Source organism: Hippopotamus amphibius, chromosome 3 (assembly GCF_030028045.1).
Source record: "Hippopotamus amphibius kiboko isolate mHipAmp2 chromosome 3, mHipAmp2.hap2, whole genome shotgun sequence".
Taxonomy (NCBI): Eukaryota; Metazoa; Chordata; class Mammalia; order Artiodactyla; family Hippopotamidae; genus Hippopotamus; species Hippopotamus amphibius.
The window spans coordinates 180721143-180739793 of NC_080188.1; the positions used below are offsets into that span (position 1 = coordinate 180721143).

The following is an 18651-nucleotide window of genomic DNA, read 5'->3' on the forward strand; positions in this document are numbered from 1 at the left end:
AAATATCAATATCTTACCATAATTTTCACACAGGCAAGTCTCCTTCCCTACCTGACTAAATAAAATTGATCACAGTCTTTAAATCTACAAAAATATGAGTTCCAAAACCAAGATATCTTTAATTATTTTTAAAAAATACAAAAACCTCTTTAAACAGTACACATTTATACTGTACACATAAAGCTAACAATACTTGATAATAATTACTGGATAAAGGTTTAAGTTTATTTTTTATCTTACTCTAGTCTATACTTCCAAGACTATCAAAGAATTATTAATAAGAGTCTCACCTATAAACATTTTACTATTTATGATGATCTACAAATAACCAATTGCAACTATCTTAAATTTAAATTCAGGAAAAACAAATTTCTTTTCAGTTTTCCATTCTTAAAAAGTATAAGAAAGCAGGAATTTTCCTTTTTAAAGTACCATGTACTCTGAATTCCGGTTTGTGATACTGTCCATTGTACATCACTAAAAATATCAGCAAAACAAAGTTGAAAACTACTTTCCATACCTGCCTAAATTTTGCACGGGCCTCTTTTTCTTTCATTCTTCCATGGGCAACTAAGTAATCAAATACTTCACCTGAATCAGAAAAGTAAAGCAGGCAGTAAAATATACACAGAGTTTTCAGTTAACAATATATGCAATGTCAAGTTTTTGCCTTGTTTTTAAAGAGGCTTTTGGCCCACACTTTTCTGATAGTTTATATAAATCACAACTATTACATGAATAGAAAAAAAAAGAAAAAAATACATATAAAATTGAATATGGGTAGCAGCTTATGATTCGACAAAACTCTTTTTTTAACAAAAAGTCATAAAAACATAAGAAAACTTTCTTTCTGCTTTCGAGTATTATGTAAAAATACAGTCAACTCTTTATCATCCATTCTAACATAGGGAAGCCACAGCACGGGCAATCAAATCCATCTGGCTTTGCACGTGGGGCCTACACATTACATAAAATAACAGAAGTCATATTATGCTGGCTCACTCTCTCAGTCTTGGTCAAATGCCATCTCTCTACCTCCAGCCACAATGATTTCTTTCTTTTCCCTCTTATACTGGTTATGCTCATTCTCACAACCCTCATCTCATCTGTGCTGGTACTTAACTACCGACACCATCCTTGTGTGCGTCTCCTACTACCCCAGGTGAGCTGCAAACTCCTTGAACGCTGCCATCATGCCCATACTTCACCTGTATCCCCACCCCCATGACAGAACACAGAGTGGATAGACAATATGTATTTGTTGAAATAATTTAAAGATTCTAGAAACTGTAAACATTTTCTAAAAGACCTTTTACTTTATATGTCTAAGTTTTTTCATTTTTCTCTCATCAATAATAATAAAAAAATTTACATTATCAAAAATAAAATATCTCAGTGTAAGGGATAAAATTTTTATATCCTTATAATTTGCACCACATAGATATACATGTATATTAAAAATGCATTAAGTGGCTTAAAGAGTTCTTGTAAAGTACAGCAAAGTGGTTAAAAATTCAGGTTTTCAAATCAGACCATTTTTGGTATGAATCCTGATTTAGCCCTAAGTAGCTACTGGGAGACATTAGGAAGATTCCTTAACGGCGTTAAGACCCCACTTCTCCCTATTACCTATCTCATATGGCTGTTGTGAGGATTAAATTAAACAATGTACGTGCTTAGCACAGTGACTGGCATATAGTAAGCACTCAATAAATTATATATTTGTATCTAGGTATACAGATATATTACATATACATATATGCAATAGCAATCCTAGGACATAAGTAAAATGTTAAAAATCAAATATATAATGATGTATGTCAGATGAAACTAATACATGTACAATGTTAGCATATTATATCAAGCATACTTAGATGATTAAATGGGATGACGAAAACAGAGAAATGAACAGATGCTCTAGTTGACCCATCATAGTAGTTAATTCTAGATATGAGTTTAGGCTGGGAAAGATACATGGCAGGAGTTCAAATATTTGGACTACTCTCAAGTTCTGCCTGGAATGCTCACACCCCAGATGTTTACATGACCCAGTCCTTTACTGATTATATATTATTTGTATATAATCATTTTCAGGGCAGGGACCTGAATGTAATCATTTTCAGGGCAGGGACCTTGTCTTTGCTTGCCCATGTGTTCCTAGCACCTAGAATACCACCTAGTACACAGTAAACATTTAATAAATAATGTCCACATGAACAAAGAAGGAATAAACACACCATTCCAGAGTAGCCCTGACGCCTACTTTTAATAGCCTGCTTTGAATGAAACGTGGTTCAAAATCATAAAGGAGTTCCCTGTCCTTCTAATCACTGAAGATCATTTGCCCCATTAGTGAACCAGAATCAACAAATGTACTCCTGGCAAAGAGGCAGTTATCTGACTCAACGCTTGTTCACGCTAGGTTTCTCGTGTGTATGTCAGATTCAGTCCTAAAATATCTAGAAATTTCAGTGGAAAATATTAAGTGTTTTATTTTCCAGATCACTCTGCCCTTTGTAGATTAAAAAGGCAAGAGGATGATTCTAGATTTACTGCAACAAAACCATGATGGTTTTGTTCCAGGATCACTGACTGGCAAAACTCAAAGAAAATCTAGCACTAGAAATCAGAATTGAATAAGGGACCATCTGGTTTGGGCTGAGCACCAGTCACACCTCTCTACACTACACGACACCCTCTGCCCCTCCCAATGCTACTGAAGGAGAGCAGTGAGGACCCCATGTGCTGTCTATTACTCCAGCCATTGCTCCCCTTCATTAGCACCAATAGAGAGTTGACTGTACTTACCATTAATTGTTAAAGCAGTATGCACATTAACATTAACACAGCCTTGTGGTGGACCTTCATAAAAACAGAACAATGCCCACAGACCTTTAGCCGTCTGTAACTTCTCATATCAAAACATTGTCTAGCCCCACTCTCTAGATTTTAGATCACTAAAAAGAAAAACATCTAACTGAACTAAACACTCAGGGCTTCCATACTGATGAACTGATATATAGCTCAACTAAATGACGGGAAAGTAGAGAAAGGGTTCATCCTGTGATATTTGTAGGTTCATTAATTTTATTAAATTAATATTTTATGCAAATTTGCATGCTATATTAATATTTTTAAAAATCCTATAATAATAAAAAACATTAATGATGCAGGTTTCCCAGTTAAGTAAAAAACCTACAATGAAATATCTTCATGATGAAAAAAAGCTATGCGAAAAGCCAAATCTTTTAAAACTTTCAATCTACATAAAAAACTAAAATAGCAATTAAAATATGTTTACTATTTGTAGTAAAATTTTTTAGAAATCCAAGACAGTATAAAAATACATAGCCTAGATGCTATAGACTAAAATAAATCATCTTTATTCTTGTTACAGAAAATCTGAATCATCATAAAAATTCATACACTTTATTAGCTACAAGGACGCAAAACTAAATTCAACACTAAGTTTTTCTGTTGATTAGCAAAAAAAGTTAATTAGCCAAAGTGGTTTAAATAATTTCCGCTGCCCTCCCTCTTCTTCAATTGCTTAAATTCTCTGAGCCCTTATCACCTTCAAGTATCCTCATTTTACTTATTAAATGATTTACCTCCATAAATTTTAAACCTGTTTCTGAGAAAGTTAAGGCTTATGCCTAAAAGAACAGTGATTCTGACCCAACATATCTCTCATGTGAGGTGAAGTACATGAAAATGATTTTCCATTATATGTAAGTGTTTAAAAACCATTCCTGTTTTTGACACTAAGTATTCTACTAGAAATGTATCTCACTATTTCCCTGTCAACTCAGTCTCCTAACTATAAAATGGACAGATTAATACTTGCTTAAATTGAAGCATTTCATGGACTATCTTGAAAACGTAGGTATATCGAGAATCTGCCCCATGTGAACAATCAGTGAAATAAACATGACCTAGAACATGCTTTTATTATAAACTGTATCAAATACATTCTGAATTTGAGATTTCCTGTTAATAGCCAAGAGCTTCTACTACTACTATTATTATACATATTATAGTATTTAGATAAAAATTGAAACATTCATAGATAACAAGACAAATTTAGTTGAACAATGTCCCTAAGTAATTTTTAAATAAGCCAAAATCCTACTTTTAAATGTAGGATCAACAGCTCTTCAAACCAAACATTGAATTTTCCTTAAGATACCATTTAAAGGCATTTTATGAAACTATAGATTCAATAACAACAAAAAAGACATGAATGTTAATAATTGGTGTTAATAATTCTATACGTCTCCAAGATAACCTTTCATTCCCCTCATCCTTACCCCCACTCGCGTATTCCATGACTAAATAGAGGGTCTTCTCTGTTTCAATAACTTCAAACAATTTTACTGAAAAAAGAAATTAGAGATATAACTCTGTAATTGTGAGCACATACTGGATATGCTTTAAGAAAATTTAAGGTAACACTAAACCAAAGGAAAATATGAGTATTTACTAAAAATTATTAACAAAGTTTAAAATTTCTCTCAAGGGTTATTACTACTATGGAAGAAAACTATTTACCATGAAGTGATTTGGAACCAACTGCTGGGTCAAAAGAGAGTTAAATTTCTGGGATTAAAAATAGCATTTATTTTGTAATTAGAATAAGGTAATAAAAAAGGAAAATCTTAAAAATAATAAAATTTTAATTAAAGCTTAAAAAGATACTATTATTCTAGTGAGCCTATCAAAAAATGTTAAATAATCTTTGGCACAGAAACAAAAAATTTTATAATTATGTGATATTTTAAAACTTTCTGGTTAAAAAGCTACTAAATTATCAGATTAATGTAGTTGAAATTATACACCACAAGTAACTGCATTAGTGTCTCTAATAAACATAAGATTTTTTTAATGTGCAATAAACATGTTTCAAAAATAAACAGATTAAAAAGAATTATTTTTTACTTCTTACAATCCAATGACTTTGCATAATATATGTAATCAATAAACTTATTTGTAAATATGGGGGGGAACAGAACTTAACGGAAATAAATTCACTAAAATTGAAATCAACTCTTTATTTTCTTTAAAATTCAACCTAGTTATTTTGCTTATAAACTATGATCAAGCCCAAGTGCATATTATTAAAATATCTGGAATTATTTTTTATAAATACCTAAATGGCATGCAATCTCTGTTTAGAGAAATTTAGTAAGGCAATACAAAAAATCATTTGTATGCTTTAACTCCAAGTCATATCTATTATTTTAGTGACGAGCAGAAGATAACAAGGTAATAGAAAACTACAATTTGCAGCCTTCAGTTAACTTCTTAATAAACTACTTTTATCCAAAGTATCACTTTCTGAGGTTATTACTCAGGTTATCACTTTTCTTCTTTTTATATAAAACATCCTTAAAATTGTATCCTTTCAAATAGCCTCAAATTAAGAAAAATACTTTATCGTTAATTGTATATATAAATTTCATACCTATGTTAGGGTGATTCAATATCTTCATTATTCGTACTTCTCGAAACAACTGTTAAAGAAAATAAGCAAACATTTCTGTTAAAAAAGAACACTTAAGAAGAGAACCACTCATAACATCTATTTGAAGAAATTTATCTGCTTATAAGACACAGGATTCTGGTCAAGTAAGAGATTTATTTCACAGTCCCAACTCCTAATTTTGCCGAGACTTGGTTTCTAGGACAATTTTAACTAATGAACTCAATGGTTCTGTGTGCGTGTGTCTGTGTGTGAATACACCATATACAATAAAACAAACATTTATTCAAATACTTACTACTAGGAATAAGAGAAAAATATTGTGGGGATGAAACTAAATGATCATTCACATGAATTTTATCCAAAAATAACCCTTCCTTGGGGCATGAGGGGCCTGACTCTTTAGTCACCTCTTCTGGTTGATCAGACTATAAGCAATTATGAATAAAGCTGTATAAACTGTGGCTAAGTTTCTGTACGGACATAAGTTTTCAATGCACTTGGGTAAATACCAAGGAGGATGACTGCTGGATGGTATAGTAGAGTATGTTTAGTTTTATAAGAAACCACCAAACTACCTTCCAAAGTGGCTGTACCGTTTTGTATTCCCACCCGCAACGAGAGTTCCTATTTTTCCACTTCCTTGTCTGCACTTGGTGTTGTCAGTGTTTTGGATTTTCACCATTCTTAATAGGTGTGTAGTGGTATCTGTTGTTTTAACTTGCAACACCTCATGATGTATGGTTGTTCATCATCTTTTTATATGGTTATTTGCCAGCTACATATTTTCTTTGATGAGATCTCTGTTCAGATCATTTGATCATTTCTAAATCAGTTATCTGTTTTCCAAACTCTTTCCAATCCTCAGCAAGGACAGTGGACAGCAGGAAATATGGAATATTCATTAAATCCCATGTAGATTCTATTGACAGCTTGCAACGTCAGAGAACATGTCCTTCCTATGAGCAGCCCTGGAGGCCCTGGACAGCAGGAGCCTGAAGTCACCTACCCTCACTTCCTCTTCAGGAGTCTCAGAGGGGTAAGGGCCTTGGTCTGAGCAGGGTGGCCTCAACTCAGCAGAGGGGAGTGTGGAATCTCACTCCTGTGACTATTCAGAGGGAGGACTGAGGGGACCTCCTACACTAAGACAGAGGGGATGCTGCCCATACCTGGCGTTTCTTGGGATTGGCAGCAGGGGCAGAGGGTCTCCTGTGTTGCTGGTGGGTAGTCCCCTCAGAATGCACTCAGGGTTTTTATCTTGGCTTCTGACACCATCTGGGTCTCCTCACTCTGCTTACCTGATGTCCCCCCTAAAAATAAGGCCCTCACCTCCCTGAGAAACCCAAAGAGGAAGTAAGGGGGCACCTCATAAAGTGAGCTCTGCCCAGGGACTCCTTGGGCTGACAGCAGCAGTAGACTCTGTGGTTTAGATTTTAGAGGATCCGTACTTCTGGTTTCAACCTTTTTTTCTTATTATGGCACATTAGCAGATAAAATTCACACATAACATCAGCAGATAAAATTTACATATTACTGTAAAATCATAACTCACAAATTTGATGATCCTAGGTTTTACTATAAGCAGAATTTTTTTTCTCCAGAAAAACAAGTCAAATATTATGCCTGCCTCTTATTTTTCCATGGCTTTCATAAACCTGTTTTATAAGCACTGAGTAATAAAACTGTCCATTTAAACATTTAAAATATCATTTTATAAGAAATATACCTATTTGTAACTAAGGTAATTTTTTAAAATATTAAACTTTATTATTGAAAAATACTGGATTCTTCAATATACGCAAATCAATGTGATACACCATATTAACAAATTGAAAGATAAAAACCATATGATAAAGCGAGAGAGTAGCACAGACATATATATACTACCAACTGTAAAATAGTCAGTGGGAAGTTGTTGTATAACAAAGGGAGTCCAACTCGAGGATGGAAGGTGCCTTAGAGGACTCGGGCGGGGAGGGCGGGGGGGACTCAAGGGGAGGGGAGTCAAGGAAGGGAGGGAATACGGGGATACGTGTATAAAAACAGTTGATTGAACTTGGTGTACCCCCCCCCCCAAAAAAAAATAAAAAAAATAAAAGAACAGAACTAAAAACAAACAAACAAACAAAAAAAACCATATGATAATCTCAATAGATGCGGAAAAAGCTTTTGACAAAATTCAACATCCATTTATGATAAAAACTCTCCAGAAAATGGACATAGAAGGAAATTACCTCAACATAATAAAAGCCATATATGACAAACCAACAGCCAACATCATCCTAAATGGTGAAAAACTGAAAGCATTCCCTCTAAGGACAGGAACAAGACTGGGGTGTCCACTCTCACCATTATTATTCAACACAGTTTTGGAAGTGTTAGCCACAGCAATCAGGGAAGAAAAAGAAATAAAAGGAATCCAAATTGGAAAAGAAGAAGTAAAATTGTCATTCTTCGCAGATGACATGATATTATACATAGAAAATCCTAAAGACTCTACCAGAAAACTGCTAGCACTGATCGATGAATTTAATAAAGTAGCAGGATACAAAATTAATGCACAGAAATCTCTCGCATTCCTATACACTAACAATGAAAGAACAGAAAAAGAAATTAAGGAAACTCTTCCATTTACCATTTCAACAAAAAGAATAAAATACCTAGGAATAAACCTGCCTAAGGAGACAAAAGACCTGTATGCAGAAAACTATAAGACACTGATGAAAGAAATCAAAGACGATACAAACAGATGGAGGAACATACCATGTTCTTGGATTGGAAGAATCAACATTGTGAAAATGACTATCTTACCCAAAGCAATTTACAGCTTCAACACAATCCCTATCAAATTACCAATGGCATTTTTCACAGAACTAGAGCAAGAAATCTTGTGATTTGTATGGAAATGCAAAAGACCCCAAATAGCCAAAGCAATCTTGAGACGGAAAGACGGAGTTGGTGGAATTAGGCTTCCTGACTTCAAACTATACTACAAGGCCACAGTGATCAAGACAGTACAGTACTGGCACAAAAACAGAAAGGAAGATCAATGGAACAGAATAGAGAACTCAGAGATAAACCCAAGCACATATGGGCAGCTTATCTTTGACAAAGGAGCTAAGAAAATACAATGGAAAAAAGACAGCCTCTTCAATAAGTGGTGCTGGGAAAACTGGACAGCTATATGGAAAAGAATGAAAATAGAACACTTCCTAACACCACACACAAAAATAAACACACAAAAAAACTCTAAATGTAAGACCAGACACTATAAAACTCCTAGAGGAAAACATAGGCAGAACACTCTATGACATACATCAAAGCAAGATCCTTTTTGACCCACCTGGAATAATGGAAATAAAATCAAGAATAAACAAATGGGACCTAATGAAACGTAAAAGCTTTTGCACAGCGAAAGAAACCATAAATAAGACAAGAAGACAACCCTCAGAATGGGAGAAAATACTTGCTAATGAAGCAACGGACAAAGGATTCATCTCCAAAATATACAAGCAGCTCATGCAGCTTAATACCAAAAAAGCAAATAACCCAATCCACAAATGGGCAGAAGACCTAAATAGACATTTCTCCAAAGAAGACATACAGAAGGCCAACAAACACATGAAAAGATGCTCAACGTCACTAATTATTAGAGAAAAGCAGGTCAAAGCCACAATGAGGTATCAGGTAAAAAGGCCATCATCAAAAAATCTAGAGATAATAAATGTTGGAGAGGGTATGGGAAAAAGGGAACTCTTCCTGCACTGTTGGTGGGAATGTAAGCTGGTACAGACATTATGGAAAACTGTTTGGAGGTTCCTTAAAAAACTAAAAACAGAACTACCATATGACCCAGTAATCCCACTACTGGGCATATACCCAGAGAAAACCATGATCCAAAAAGAAACATGTACCGTAATGTTCATTGCAGCGCTATTTACAATAGCCAGGACATGGAAACAACCTAAATGGCCATCAACAGAGGAATGGATAAAGAAGATGTGGCACATATATACAATGGAATAGTACTCAGCCATAAAAAGGAATGAAATTGAACTATATGTCATGAGGTGGATAGACCTAGAGTCTGTCATACAGAGTGAAGTAAGCCAGAAAGAGAAAAACAAATACTGTATGCTAACACATATATATGGAATCTGAAGAAATGGTACTGATGAATCCAGTGACAGGCAAGAGTGGAGATACAGAAGTAGAGAATGGACTTGAGGACATGGGGCTGGGGTGAGGGGCGAAGGGGAAACTGGGACAAGGTGAGAGAGTAGCATAGACATATTTACACTACCAGCTGTAAAAGAGATAGCTAGTGGGAAGTTGCTGTATAACAAAAGGAGATCAACTTGATGATGGGAGATGCCTTGGAGGGCCAGGACGGGCAGGGTGGGGGGGAGTCGCAGGAGGGAGGGGATATGGGGATATATGTGTAGATGCAGCTGATTCACTTTTGTGTACCTCAAAGACTGGTACAAGAGTGTAAAGCAAATATATTCCAATAAAAAGTTTAAAAAAAAAATATTGACTTTTTCCCTGAACTTCTACCCCACACCCCCAAGAATGTATTATAAAAAATAAATACAGATAGTCCCTATTTTGGTTTTGCTGTACTATATAGATTTTAAAGTTTCTGGACCTGTTATTAATATGAGTACAATTATTATAAGTTTCTTTTGCATTCATTAGTATTATCACTATTATGTATTTCTTTTTTAAAAAATTCATTTTATTGAAGTATAGTTGATTAACAACGTTGTGTTAATTTCTGCTATACAAGAAAGTGAATCAGTTATACACATTACATGTTATTTTTATATTCTTTCCCATTATGGTTTATCACAGCATACTGAATGTAGTTCCTTGTGCTGTACAGCAGGACCTTGCTGTTTATCCATTCTATATATAATAATTTACATCTGCTAATCCCAAACTCCCACTCCATTCCTCCCCCAACCCACCATCCCCCATGGCATTAACAGTTCTGTTCTCTATGTCTGTGAGTTGGTTTCTGTTTCATAGATAAGTTCCTTTGTGCCATACTTTAGATTTCAAGTATAAGTGATAATCATATGGTATTTATCTTTCTCTTTCTGACTTACTTCATTTAGCATGATAGTCTCTAGAGCCCACCCATGTTGCTGTAAATGGCATTACTTCACTCCTTTTTATGGTTGAGTAGTACTATTATGTATTTCTAATAGAAAAGTCCCTGATATCAATCCTGTTCTCCTATACTTACATGTAAATGAACTACCTCTGTTTTCTTGAGTGTTGCTTTCCTATTAAAATTTTCTCTGTGAAGTTGTTAGATACGACTATACAGTCACAACTCACAAGCACTACAATGCTGAAGCCTTTGTAACTGGCCTCCATGAAACCAACTGTCACTTGGCACTGCCCCTGCAAAACCTGCTGAGCACACGTGTGCACCCTCGATGCTCACTTTTTGAGGTGCTCCCTACACCACGACACTCCCTCAATTAAGCAGCATGCTTACCAAAGGCGATCTAGATTTCAGGCATGTCTGTCAGTTATAGTTGTTACTGCAAATAGATCATTCAACTAATGTATTAGTTTTCTATTGCTAAATAACAAATTACCACACCCCAGCAACTTCTAAGAGCACGCATTTATTATCTCACAGTTTCTGTGTGTCAGCATTCACTGTGCGTTGTGGTCATGGCTTAACTAGGTCTTCTGCTGGGGGTCTCACAAGGCTGCCATCAGGGTGCTGTCCAGGCTGCACTCTCATCTAGAGGCTCGGCTGGGGAAGAATCCACTTCCAATCTAACCCAGGCTGTGGGCAGAACTCATTTCCTTACAGCTGTAGGGTTGAGGACCCTGGCTTCTTGCTGGCTCTCCTGGAGGCTGCCCCGATCTCCTAGGGACTGCTTGCAGGTCTTGTCAAGTAAGCTTCTCCAACACAGCAGTTTACTTTATCGAGCCAGCAAGGATAATCTCTAGGACAAGTTGGCTAGCAGGACAGTCCTGCATAACATAATGCAACTGTGGGAGTGAACTCCCATCACCTTTTCCTAATTCTACTGGTCAGAAACAAGTTTCCTGCTCACACTCAAGGGGGAGCGATTACACAAAGGTGTGAACACCAGAAGGCGGGGATCATTGGGGGTTGCTTTAAGGTCTGTCCAACAAGATTAAATTTTACATAAACCAATGAACTACAAGTTTGTTGTTTAACAAAACAAACCAAATTGAATACTTTCTAAATACTAGGTAACCACTTGTTAAAGAAATTGCTGTCCTGTTAGGTGTGGGCATGAAGACTGTAAAAGATTAAAAGAAAATCTAGGATTCTGTTCTCAGATCACTTCCAGGGAGTCTTTAAATTCTCCGTTAATTAAAATATAAATCCAATTAGAAATAGTAGCAAATGTGGGTTTACAAGTATGATTTATAAGATAAGCAAAGCCAATCAGTAGACCCAAACTTAGAAAAAAAAAAGTTTTGGACCTAAATGAAAAGACTGGTTGATGAATGCACGTTTATGTGCTCAATTTAAATGTTAAATGCTTCTCTAATTTTTAATAATTCCTCACTTTAACCTCATTTTTCGATTGCCAGTCCTTACTGCCCCATGGAAGAGGGCTTCTGCCCTCCTTTGTAACTGACATAGGTATCTCCAGGAAGGGTACCCATTAAGTTGTAGCATGAGCCTGCCACACTGGCTCCTTCATTCCGTCTTCTTTCTCTTCTGTCTCAAGAGAGAACATGAAATTGCAACAGAGTGAGAACAAAATTGTCACATGGGTAATCTTAATTTACTCTTGTTAATTTTTATGAAATTATTGGCAAATTCAGTAGTTTATTCTTGGAAGCAAACAGGTTGAGACATATCTGATCACTAATTAAAACATACCGGCAGCTCTATATTTGAGAATAAGTAATCTAAAAAATAAAGAAGGAACGGACAGCTGCACATGCTTCAGGCATTCCCCCACAAACACTGCCTTTTGTTTGTTTACTTGACTGAGTAAATGCTGAAGTCATGAATTTAGTCCTTGACTGGAATCTAGAATGGAGCTATTCTGTTCTACCAAGAACAGAGATGAGCTGGGGAACAGGATGAAAACTGTCCTGTGAAAAGTGGGGCACTTAACAAAAACAGTACCTGAACAGAAGGCTGAGCTACTTCCATCTGGACATGATGCCAGAGAAATACCTTCCCTTTCTCATCAGAAAGGAATTTCTTATTCCAGTTAAAACAATAATATACAGCCATTGTGTTCCTATATCTCAAAGATGTGTTGAATACATTGTTCTATCCATAGTTTCTTCTCCTTCAGCAGTTTTTTTTTTCTCTTAATTTTCAATTGAAATACAGTTGATTTACAATGTTGTGTTAGTTTCAGGTGAACAGCAGTGATTTAGTCACACATACACACACACATATATACATATATTTTTTTAGATTCTTTCCCACTATAGGTTATTACAAAATATTGAGTATAGTTCCCTGTGCTATACAGTAGGTCCTTGTTAGTTATCTATTTTATCCTTCAGTAGATTTTGACAAGGAGTGAGGAAAAAACATAAAAACAAGCAACACCATGAATGTGTGTATAAGCTGAGTGTTTGCTGGCTAAAAGTGACAAGCAGTTGTGGAAGAAAAGAAGAGTGGCTGCGGCTGGAAGAAGTGATGAGGGGGTTTTAAGTGGTGTACCAACTCGGGACAATGAAATGCCAGACCCCTACCCCGTCAATCACTCTTCCTCCCTAAGAAACACTTGAACTGTCAACTAGACTGATCATTAACATTCCAAATCTAGAGAACTTGGGCCAATTGAATAGTAGTCAAACGTGGATTCAATAAAGGGCTATGATGTTTCCTCCTCTTCACGACTCCCCATAACCCCTTTGTAAACTCTAATATTCCAGTTGGCTGCACGGAGGAAAGAGACTGAACCAACGTCAGAGTCTTCCGCACCAGCCACTTGACTAAATGGGAGCAGAAAAGGAAGAGACAGTGAGTTCCTTATACATGTATGATCTTTTCACCCAGAACAGACCTTTATCAGCAAGGATGTCAACCTTATCTGTGCTTGCTCTTCCTTAGGAAAGGGGGAGAGAGGTGAGGGGGGAAGGGGAGCTGAACATTTAGACCAAGATAAGAAGTTTACCCTGAGACAGAGAGTTGTAAAAAAAAAAAAAAAAAAAAAAACTCAATTACTGTATGTATCATATGTCCAGGCAGAATTAAGGAAAACAGGTTTGTGACCATATTAAATAGTCCCACACTACTACTTGAGTTCCTGATTTCTAATTTTTAGTCTTATTTTTTTCTTTCTCATTTTGAAACTGTGACATCATGATGTTTCCAGCATACACAAATTTAGCAGAAGGACTTTGAATTCACTAATGCCTTTTGAACTATTTCAACTTTGCTGTCAGCTGAAAATTAAGGCCAGAGTTTGTTAAGATTGTGTGTTGAATCAGAGAAGTAAGTGCTGAGAGAAGGCTTGAGATGGGTCTTCTATGACTAAAAGGCAGGGACTTCACTGTTTGGACTTTGTGACAGCCGTTCTAGTTGTTCAGAGGCCTCTACTGTTTCCTCCTTGGTTCTTGGCTTTGTTCTAGATAAATGAAGTTAGTATACAATCCTCAGTTCAGTCCTTCCTGGTTAGAGCTTAAGGTCAGGATTAGGCAAACTCCATTAGTGTTAATCAATACATATTTCCCTTAACTATTTCTTCTCTCAAACTACTCTGTTCCTTCTTACCTCTTCCATTCCTTCAGCCTATTATTACTTTTTTTTTTGATGGGTGGAAAAATCTGTTATATTTAGAAGTGGTCAAGAAGACGTAGCTGAGATAATTCCAATTCTATCTACTCTCAAAACATCATAGTCAGGGACCAAACGCCCATCATCCTCTCTCTACCATCAGTGAGGTAGACTCATCAGTGTCACAGGACTTCTTCACTGCTTCCTCGATCTTGAAGCAGATGGAGAACAATTCTGTGGCCATGGGAAACTTGACAAAGGCAGTGGTCAAGCTTCTTGCCCCCAGGAGAGCTTATCCAGGTTGTCATCAAAGTCACAGTAAACTGAGCTCATAAAAGGAGGGTGACAATCCTTTGTTCCTTTGAACAAAGCCTTCTTGGTTTTTCAAATATTTTGCTCTCATTTGGGTTTAAGGAAGGGCAGAAGCCTTTCTTTGCCTTCACTGTAAACTGTAAAAATTCTACCTTTATCTTTGACAGCACTTTACTGGCTTATTAATGTGGAATATAAGTGCTGCTGTACCCTGAGGGTGACATTCAGTTCCAAGAGACAATTAGGACCTTGTCTAGACTTTCTCATATGCCAGTCATTGAGGGATTTTATATGATTTGCCTATATTTACAAAAAGCTTATAGATTAAACTCTCAGCTTTTTCATTTCTAGGATCACCATTTTACTTGAGACATCTTATTGGGATATCAAATATTTTATGAAGTTATTGCTAGTACCAGTGTAACAACAGGCTAATTTTTTAAGTTCTTCCCATGAAACAGCAGTTTAGAAAAAGAAACCTGAATATAATTAAATTAGTATATATTAGATAATTTCTAACTAAAAAAAAAAAAAAAAAAGATTGTTTCGGTATTACTTCCAAACTTGACGACTTGTAGTCAATTATTCATTGCAAAATAACAGGCTGTGCTACTCTGCCAAAATTTTATCTTTATATATGAATTATAAGATTCTTATTTCTTATGAACTGGTACCAATTTTATAGTACCAGAATCTTTCCCAAGTCCTTGTACAACTTTGGGCTCAAGTTGGTGCCAAGTAAACAAAATTGTTTGAGATATCAAATCAAATAATTTCAGAGAGAAGACACTAAACATAAAACAGATTAAATTGGAAAATATGTCCAATCTCACTAGATAGAAATCATGGAAATTAAAGCAAGATACAATTTTGCTTCTAAAAGTTTGGCAAAAATTAAGAAACCTGATAAGATAAAGTGCTGACAGGAATGTGAAGCAAAAGTAAATCTCATACAATGCTAGCAGAAGTAGAAATTGGTGCAGCCACTTTGAAGAGCAATTTGACATTATTTAATGCAGCTGAGGATACGCATGCCCTTCAACTGTGCAGTTCTGCTTGGAGATATACCCTTTAATACATCTTCACAAAAGATATACACAATCATAGCCATTGCAGCATTGTCTGAAATATCAAGAACAAAAAGCTACCTAGAAAAAAAAACACTAAAACAGGAACAATCTAAATATAAACCAACAGAGAAATGAACTGTAGTAGATATCTATGAATAAGAGAATGGGTAAATTGTGGCTTATTTGTACAATGGCATATAACAATAGTGAAAATAAATGAACTATATAGACTAACATGAATAAAACTGTAAGACAATGCTAAATGAAAAAAGCAAGTTGTAGAACAGAAAGTTTAAAAATAAATAATATATATAGTATTTTATGTACAGATACACATGTGAAAAAAATTTTTTTTAAATAAATGGGGGCTTCCTAGGTGGTGCAGTGGTTAAGAATCTGCCTGCGAATGCAGGGGACTCAGGTTCGACCCCTGCCCCAGGAAGATACCACATGCCGCAGAGCAACTAAGCCAATGCGCCACAACTACTGAGCCTACGCTCTAGAGCCCGTGAGCCACAACCACTGAAGCCCACAGGCCTACAGCCCGTGCTCCCCAACAAGAGAGGCCACAGCAATGAGAAGCCCGCGCACTGCAACAAAGAGTAGCCCCCGCTCGCCGCAACTAGAGAAAGCCCGTGTGCAGCAACGAAGACCTAACACAGCCAATAAATAAATAAATTTATTAAATAAATAAATGGGAACAAGAAAGACTAAATTCAGAATAGTATTTATTTCTAGGTAGAAAAAGATAGGAATAGAACCAAGAAATGACACACATGACTTCAACTGTATCTATAAAAGTTTATCTTGTAAAAAAAAAGATTAGAAATGAAACATTTTAGTCCAATAAATAAATATCATGAGAAAGCAACTTTTTCTTAAATGGGAATAATGTTTTGAATTCTCCATCTAAAAATTAAAAATAGACTCGTGTACTGTATCAACAAACAGCCCAACTTAGAAAAAATAGAACTACGACTCAAAATAATTAAATGCGAATACAATTTTTAAAACAGACAGTCTAAAATTCACAGGTGATTTAAAGATTTATAGCTTCCTCCATTTCTAAGAGAAAATTCTTCCATATCTATTTCAGAAAACATTATATAGTTTCTGGAGAATATAGAAATAGATGTATGCTTCACAGCCAAAAAAGACCAAGCAAGTAAAACAGGTCTTCAGAGTCAGAGGCAGAATACAAGCATCAAAAGTAAAATCCAGGGACTTCCCTGGTGGTCCAGTGGTTAAGAATCCGTGTTTCCACTGTAGGGGGCGCAGGTTCGATCCCTGGTCAGGGAACTAAGGTCCCTCATGACGTGGCACAGCAAAAAGAAACCAAACAACACAACCTAAACAGTACGACTCAAACCAAAACAAATAAAAACTAAAGCGGTTGTTTATGAGTGCTTAATTTTAAGAAGGGCAGTGGGATTTAACACTGTGGTGGAGACAGGAAAGGTTTCCCTGAAGAAACGACTCTAAGGCTGAAATGTGAGAAATGTAGGCTTATGCACAGGGTGGGGTGAAAACCTGCAAAGCCCTGGTGGCTGGAATACAGAGTATGAATAGGAGCAGATGAAAGAAAGTCAGTGAAGTTGGAGGAGTAGGGGATGAGGACAGCAGGGAGAAGCTGGGGAGAACTGGTGGATCATGATGTGGAAGAAAGCAGGGGCTGTACACCATGTTAATGAATTTGATTTCTAGACTGCAAAAAAAAGGAATGCCACCTAAAAGTTTAAACAGAAGGATGACAATCAGACATATTTTGCATCCCTGATGACTTTTTAAACTCTGTGTGTGCACATGTGTGTGTGCATACATGCATGGGTGGGGGTGTGTGTGTGTGTAGGGATGCAAAGCGCAGAAAGATGGGTTAGAAGGCTACTGGGGTAGTCCAAGTGAGAGATAATAATAGTGTTGTCTAGAGGATTGCGATGGAAAAAGACAAAAGCAAACATTCTCAAAAGATATGTAAGAAATAAAATCAGCACAGCTCAAGGTGAGATTAGATGGTGAGAAGGAAGGAGAGGGAGGAGTCAAGGACAGGTTTGAGGCTTCTGGCTTGTACAACTTGGGGACAGTGTCATCCACTGAGAGCGGACACTGGAAAAGCACCAGGCGGGCAACCTACCAAGCAGGTGGGGTGGAGGTCGTGAACTCAGTTTTGGACATAAGAAGTCTGGGCTATCTTTGAGGGATTACAAACAAACACAGGGAGGTCTGAGTTGAAGATACACATTTATGAGTCTGCCTACAGGTGATACTTTAAACCAGAGTTACTTTTTAAGACAGCCTAGGAAGAGAATATGGAAAGAGAAGTCCTAAGGCCAAGCCTTGTGAAACTCCAACATTGAGTGGCCCACAAAAAGGACAATGACTCTATTTAAAGGAAACAGAAAAGGAGGGGCCAAAAATGCAGAGGAAAACATAAGAGAAATATAACCTTCTTTCAATAAATATTTGTTAGATTAATAATTAATTAATGAACACATGTATTGGGCTCCATGACATGTAACTTGAACCATAAGACAATTTCCATTTCTAGTTTTACTTTTCTTTTTAAACTTTTTACTTCTACTAAATTAAAAAAAATCCTAAGTCACAATCATAGATTGACTGAGGGAAGGAACAAAGCATTAGGTGATGTGTCAGAGACATTCAGGTTAATTACTGGCTCCAGCCTCACAAAAGCATTTCTCCAAGGAGACTACGCACAGCTCTCGGACAAATTCTAGGCTGCTGATCTAACCACACTAAAAGGTTAGAAGACTGGAAGTTTCAATTTGAGGGGTAATAGCAAATGGGTTCTTAATATACTCTTTGGACATGCTTGCTCTGGAAGGTCTTCTTCATATACGGATGTAACATTTGTATGTTACACTTGCCCAATAATATGTTATTGAACGCTTTGTCCAATAACTAATGAGGGTTAAAACAGGGTTTAGAAATGCCAGATTTTTGGTCAGCGAACTGCTCAAAATACAGTTTGGTCTTTTCAGAAAATCTGGTAATCTTATCTTCAACATTTAAACTGT

General features: G+C 36.3%; 1 protein-coding gene across 9 annotated transcripts in view; it reads right to left on the bottom strand.

The window, feature by feature from the left end:
• The window catches only part of MARK1 (microtubule affinity regulating kinase 1), a 133976-nt gene that overhangs the window by 42815 nt on the left and 72510 nt on the right, over positions 1-18651 (bottom strand). For all 9 annotated transcript variants that reach the window (XM_057726148.1, XM_057726146.1, XM_057726142.1 and 6 more), the window contains exons 4-6: positions 5465-5513; positions 4311-4376; positions 521-591 (exon numbers count right to left, since the gene is read on the bottom strand). In XM_057726148.1, coding sequence (XP_057582131.1) covers positions 521-591; positions 4311-4376; positions 5465-5513 — 186 coding nt within the window. The remainder of the gene's footprint in view (positions 1-520; positions 592-4310; positions 4377-5464; positions 5514-18651) is intronic.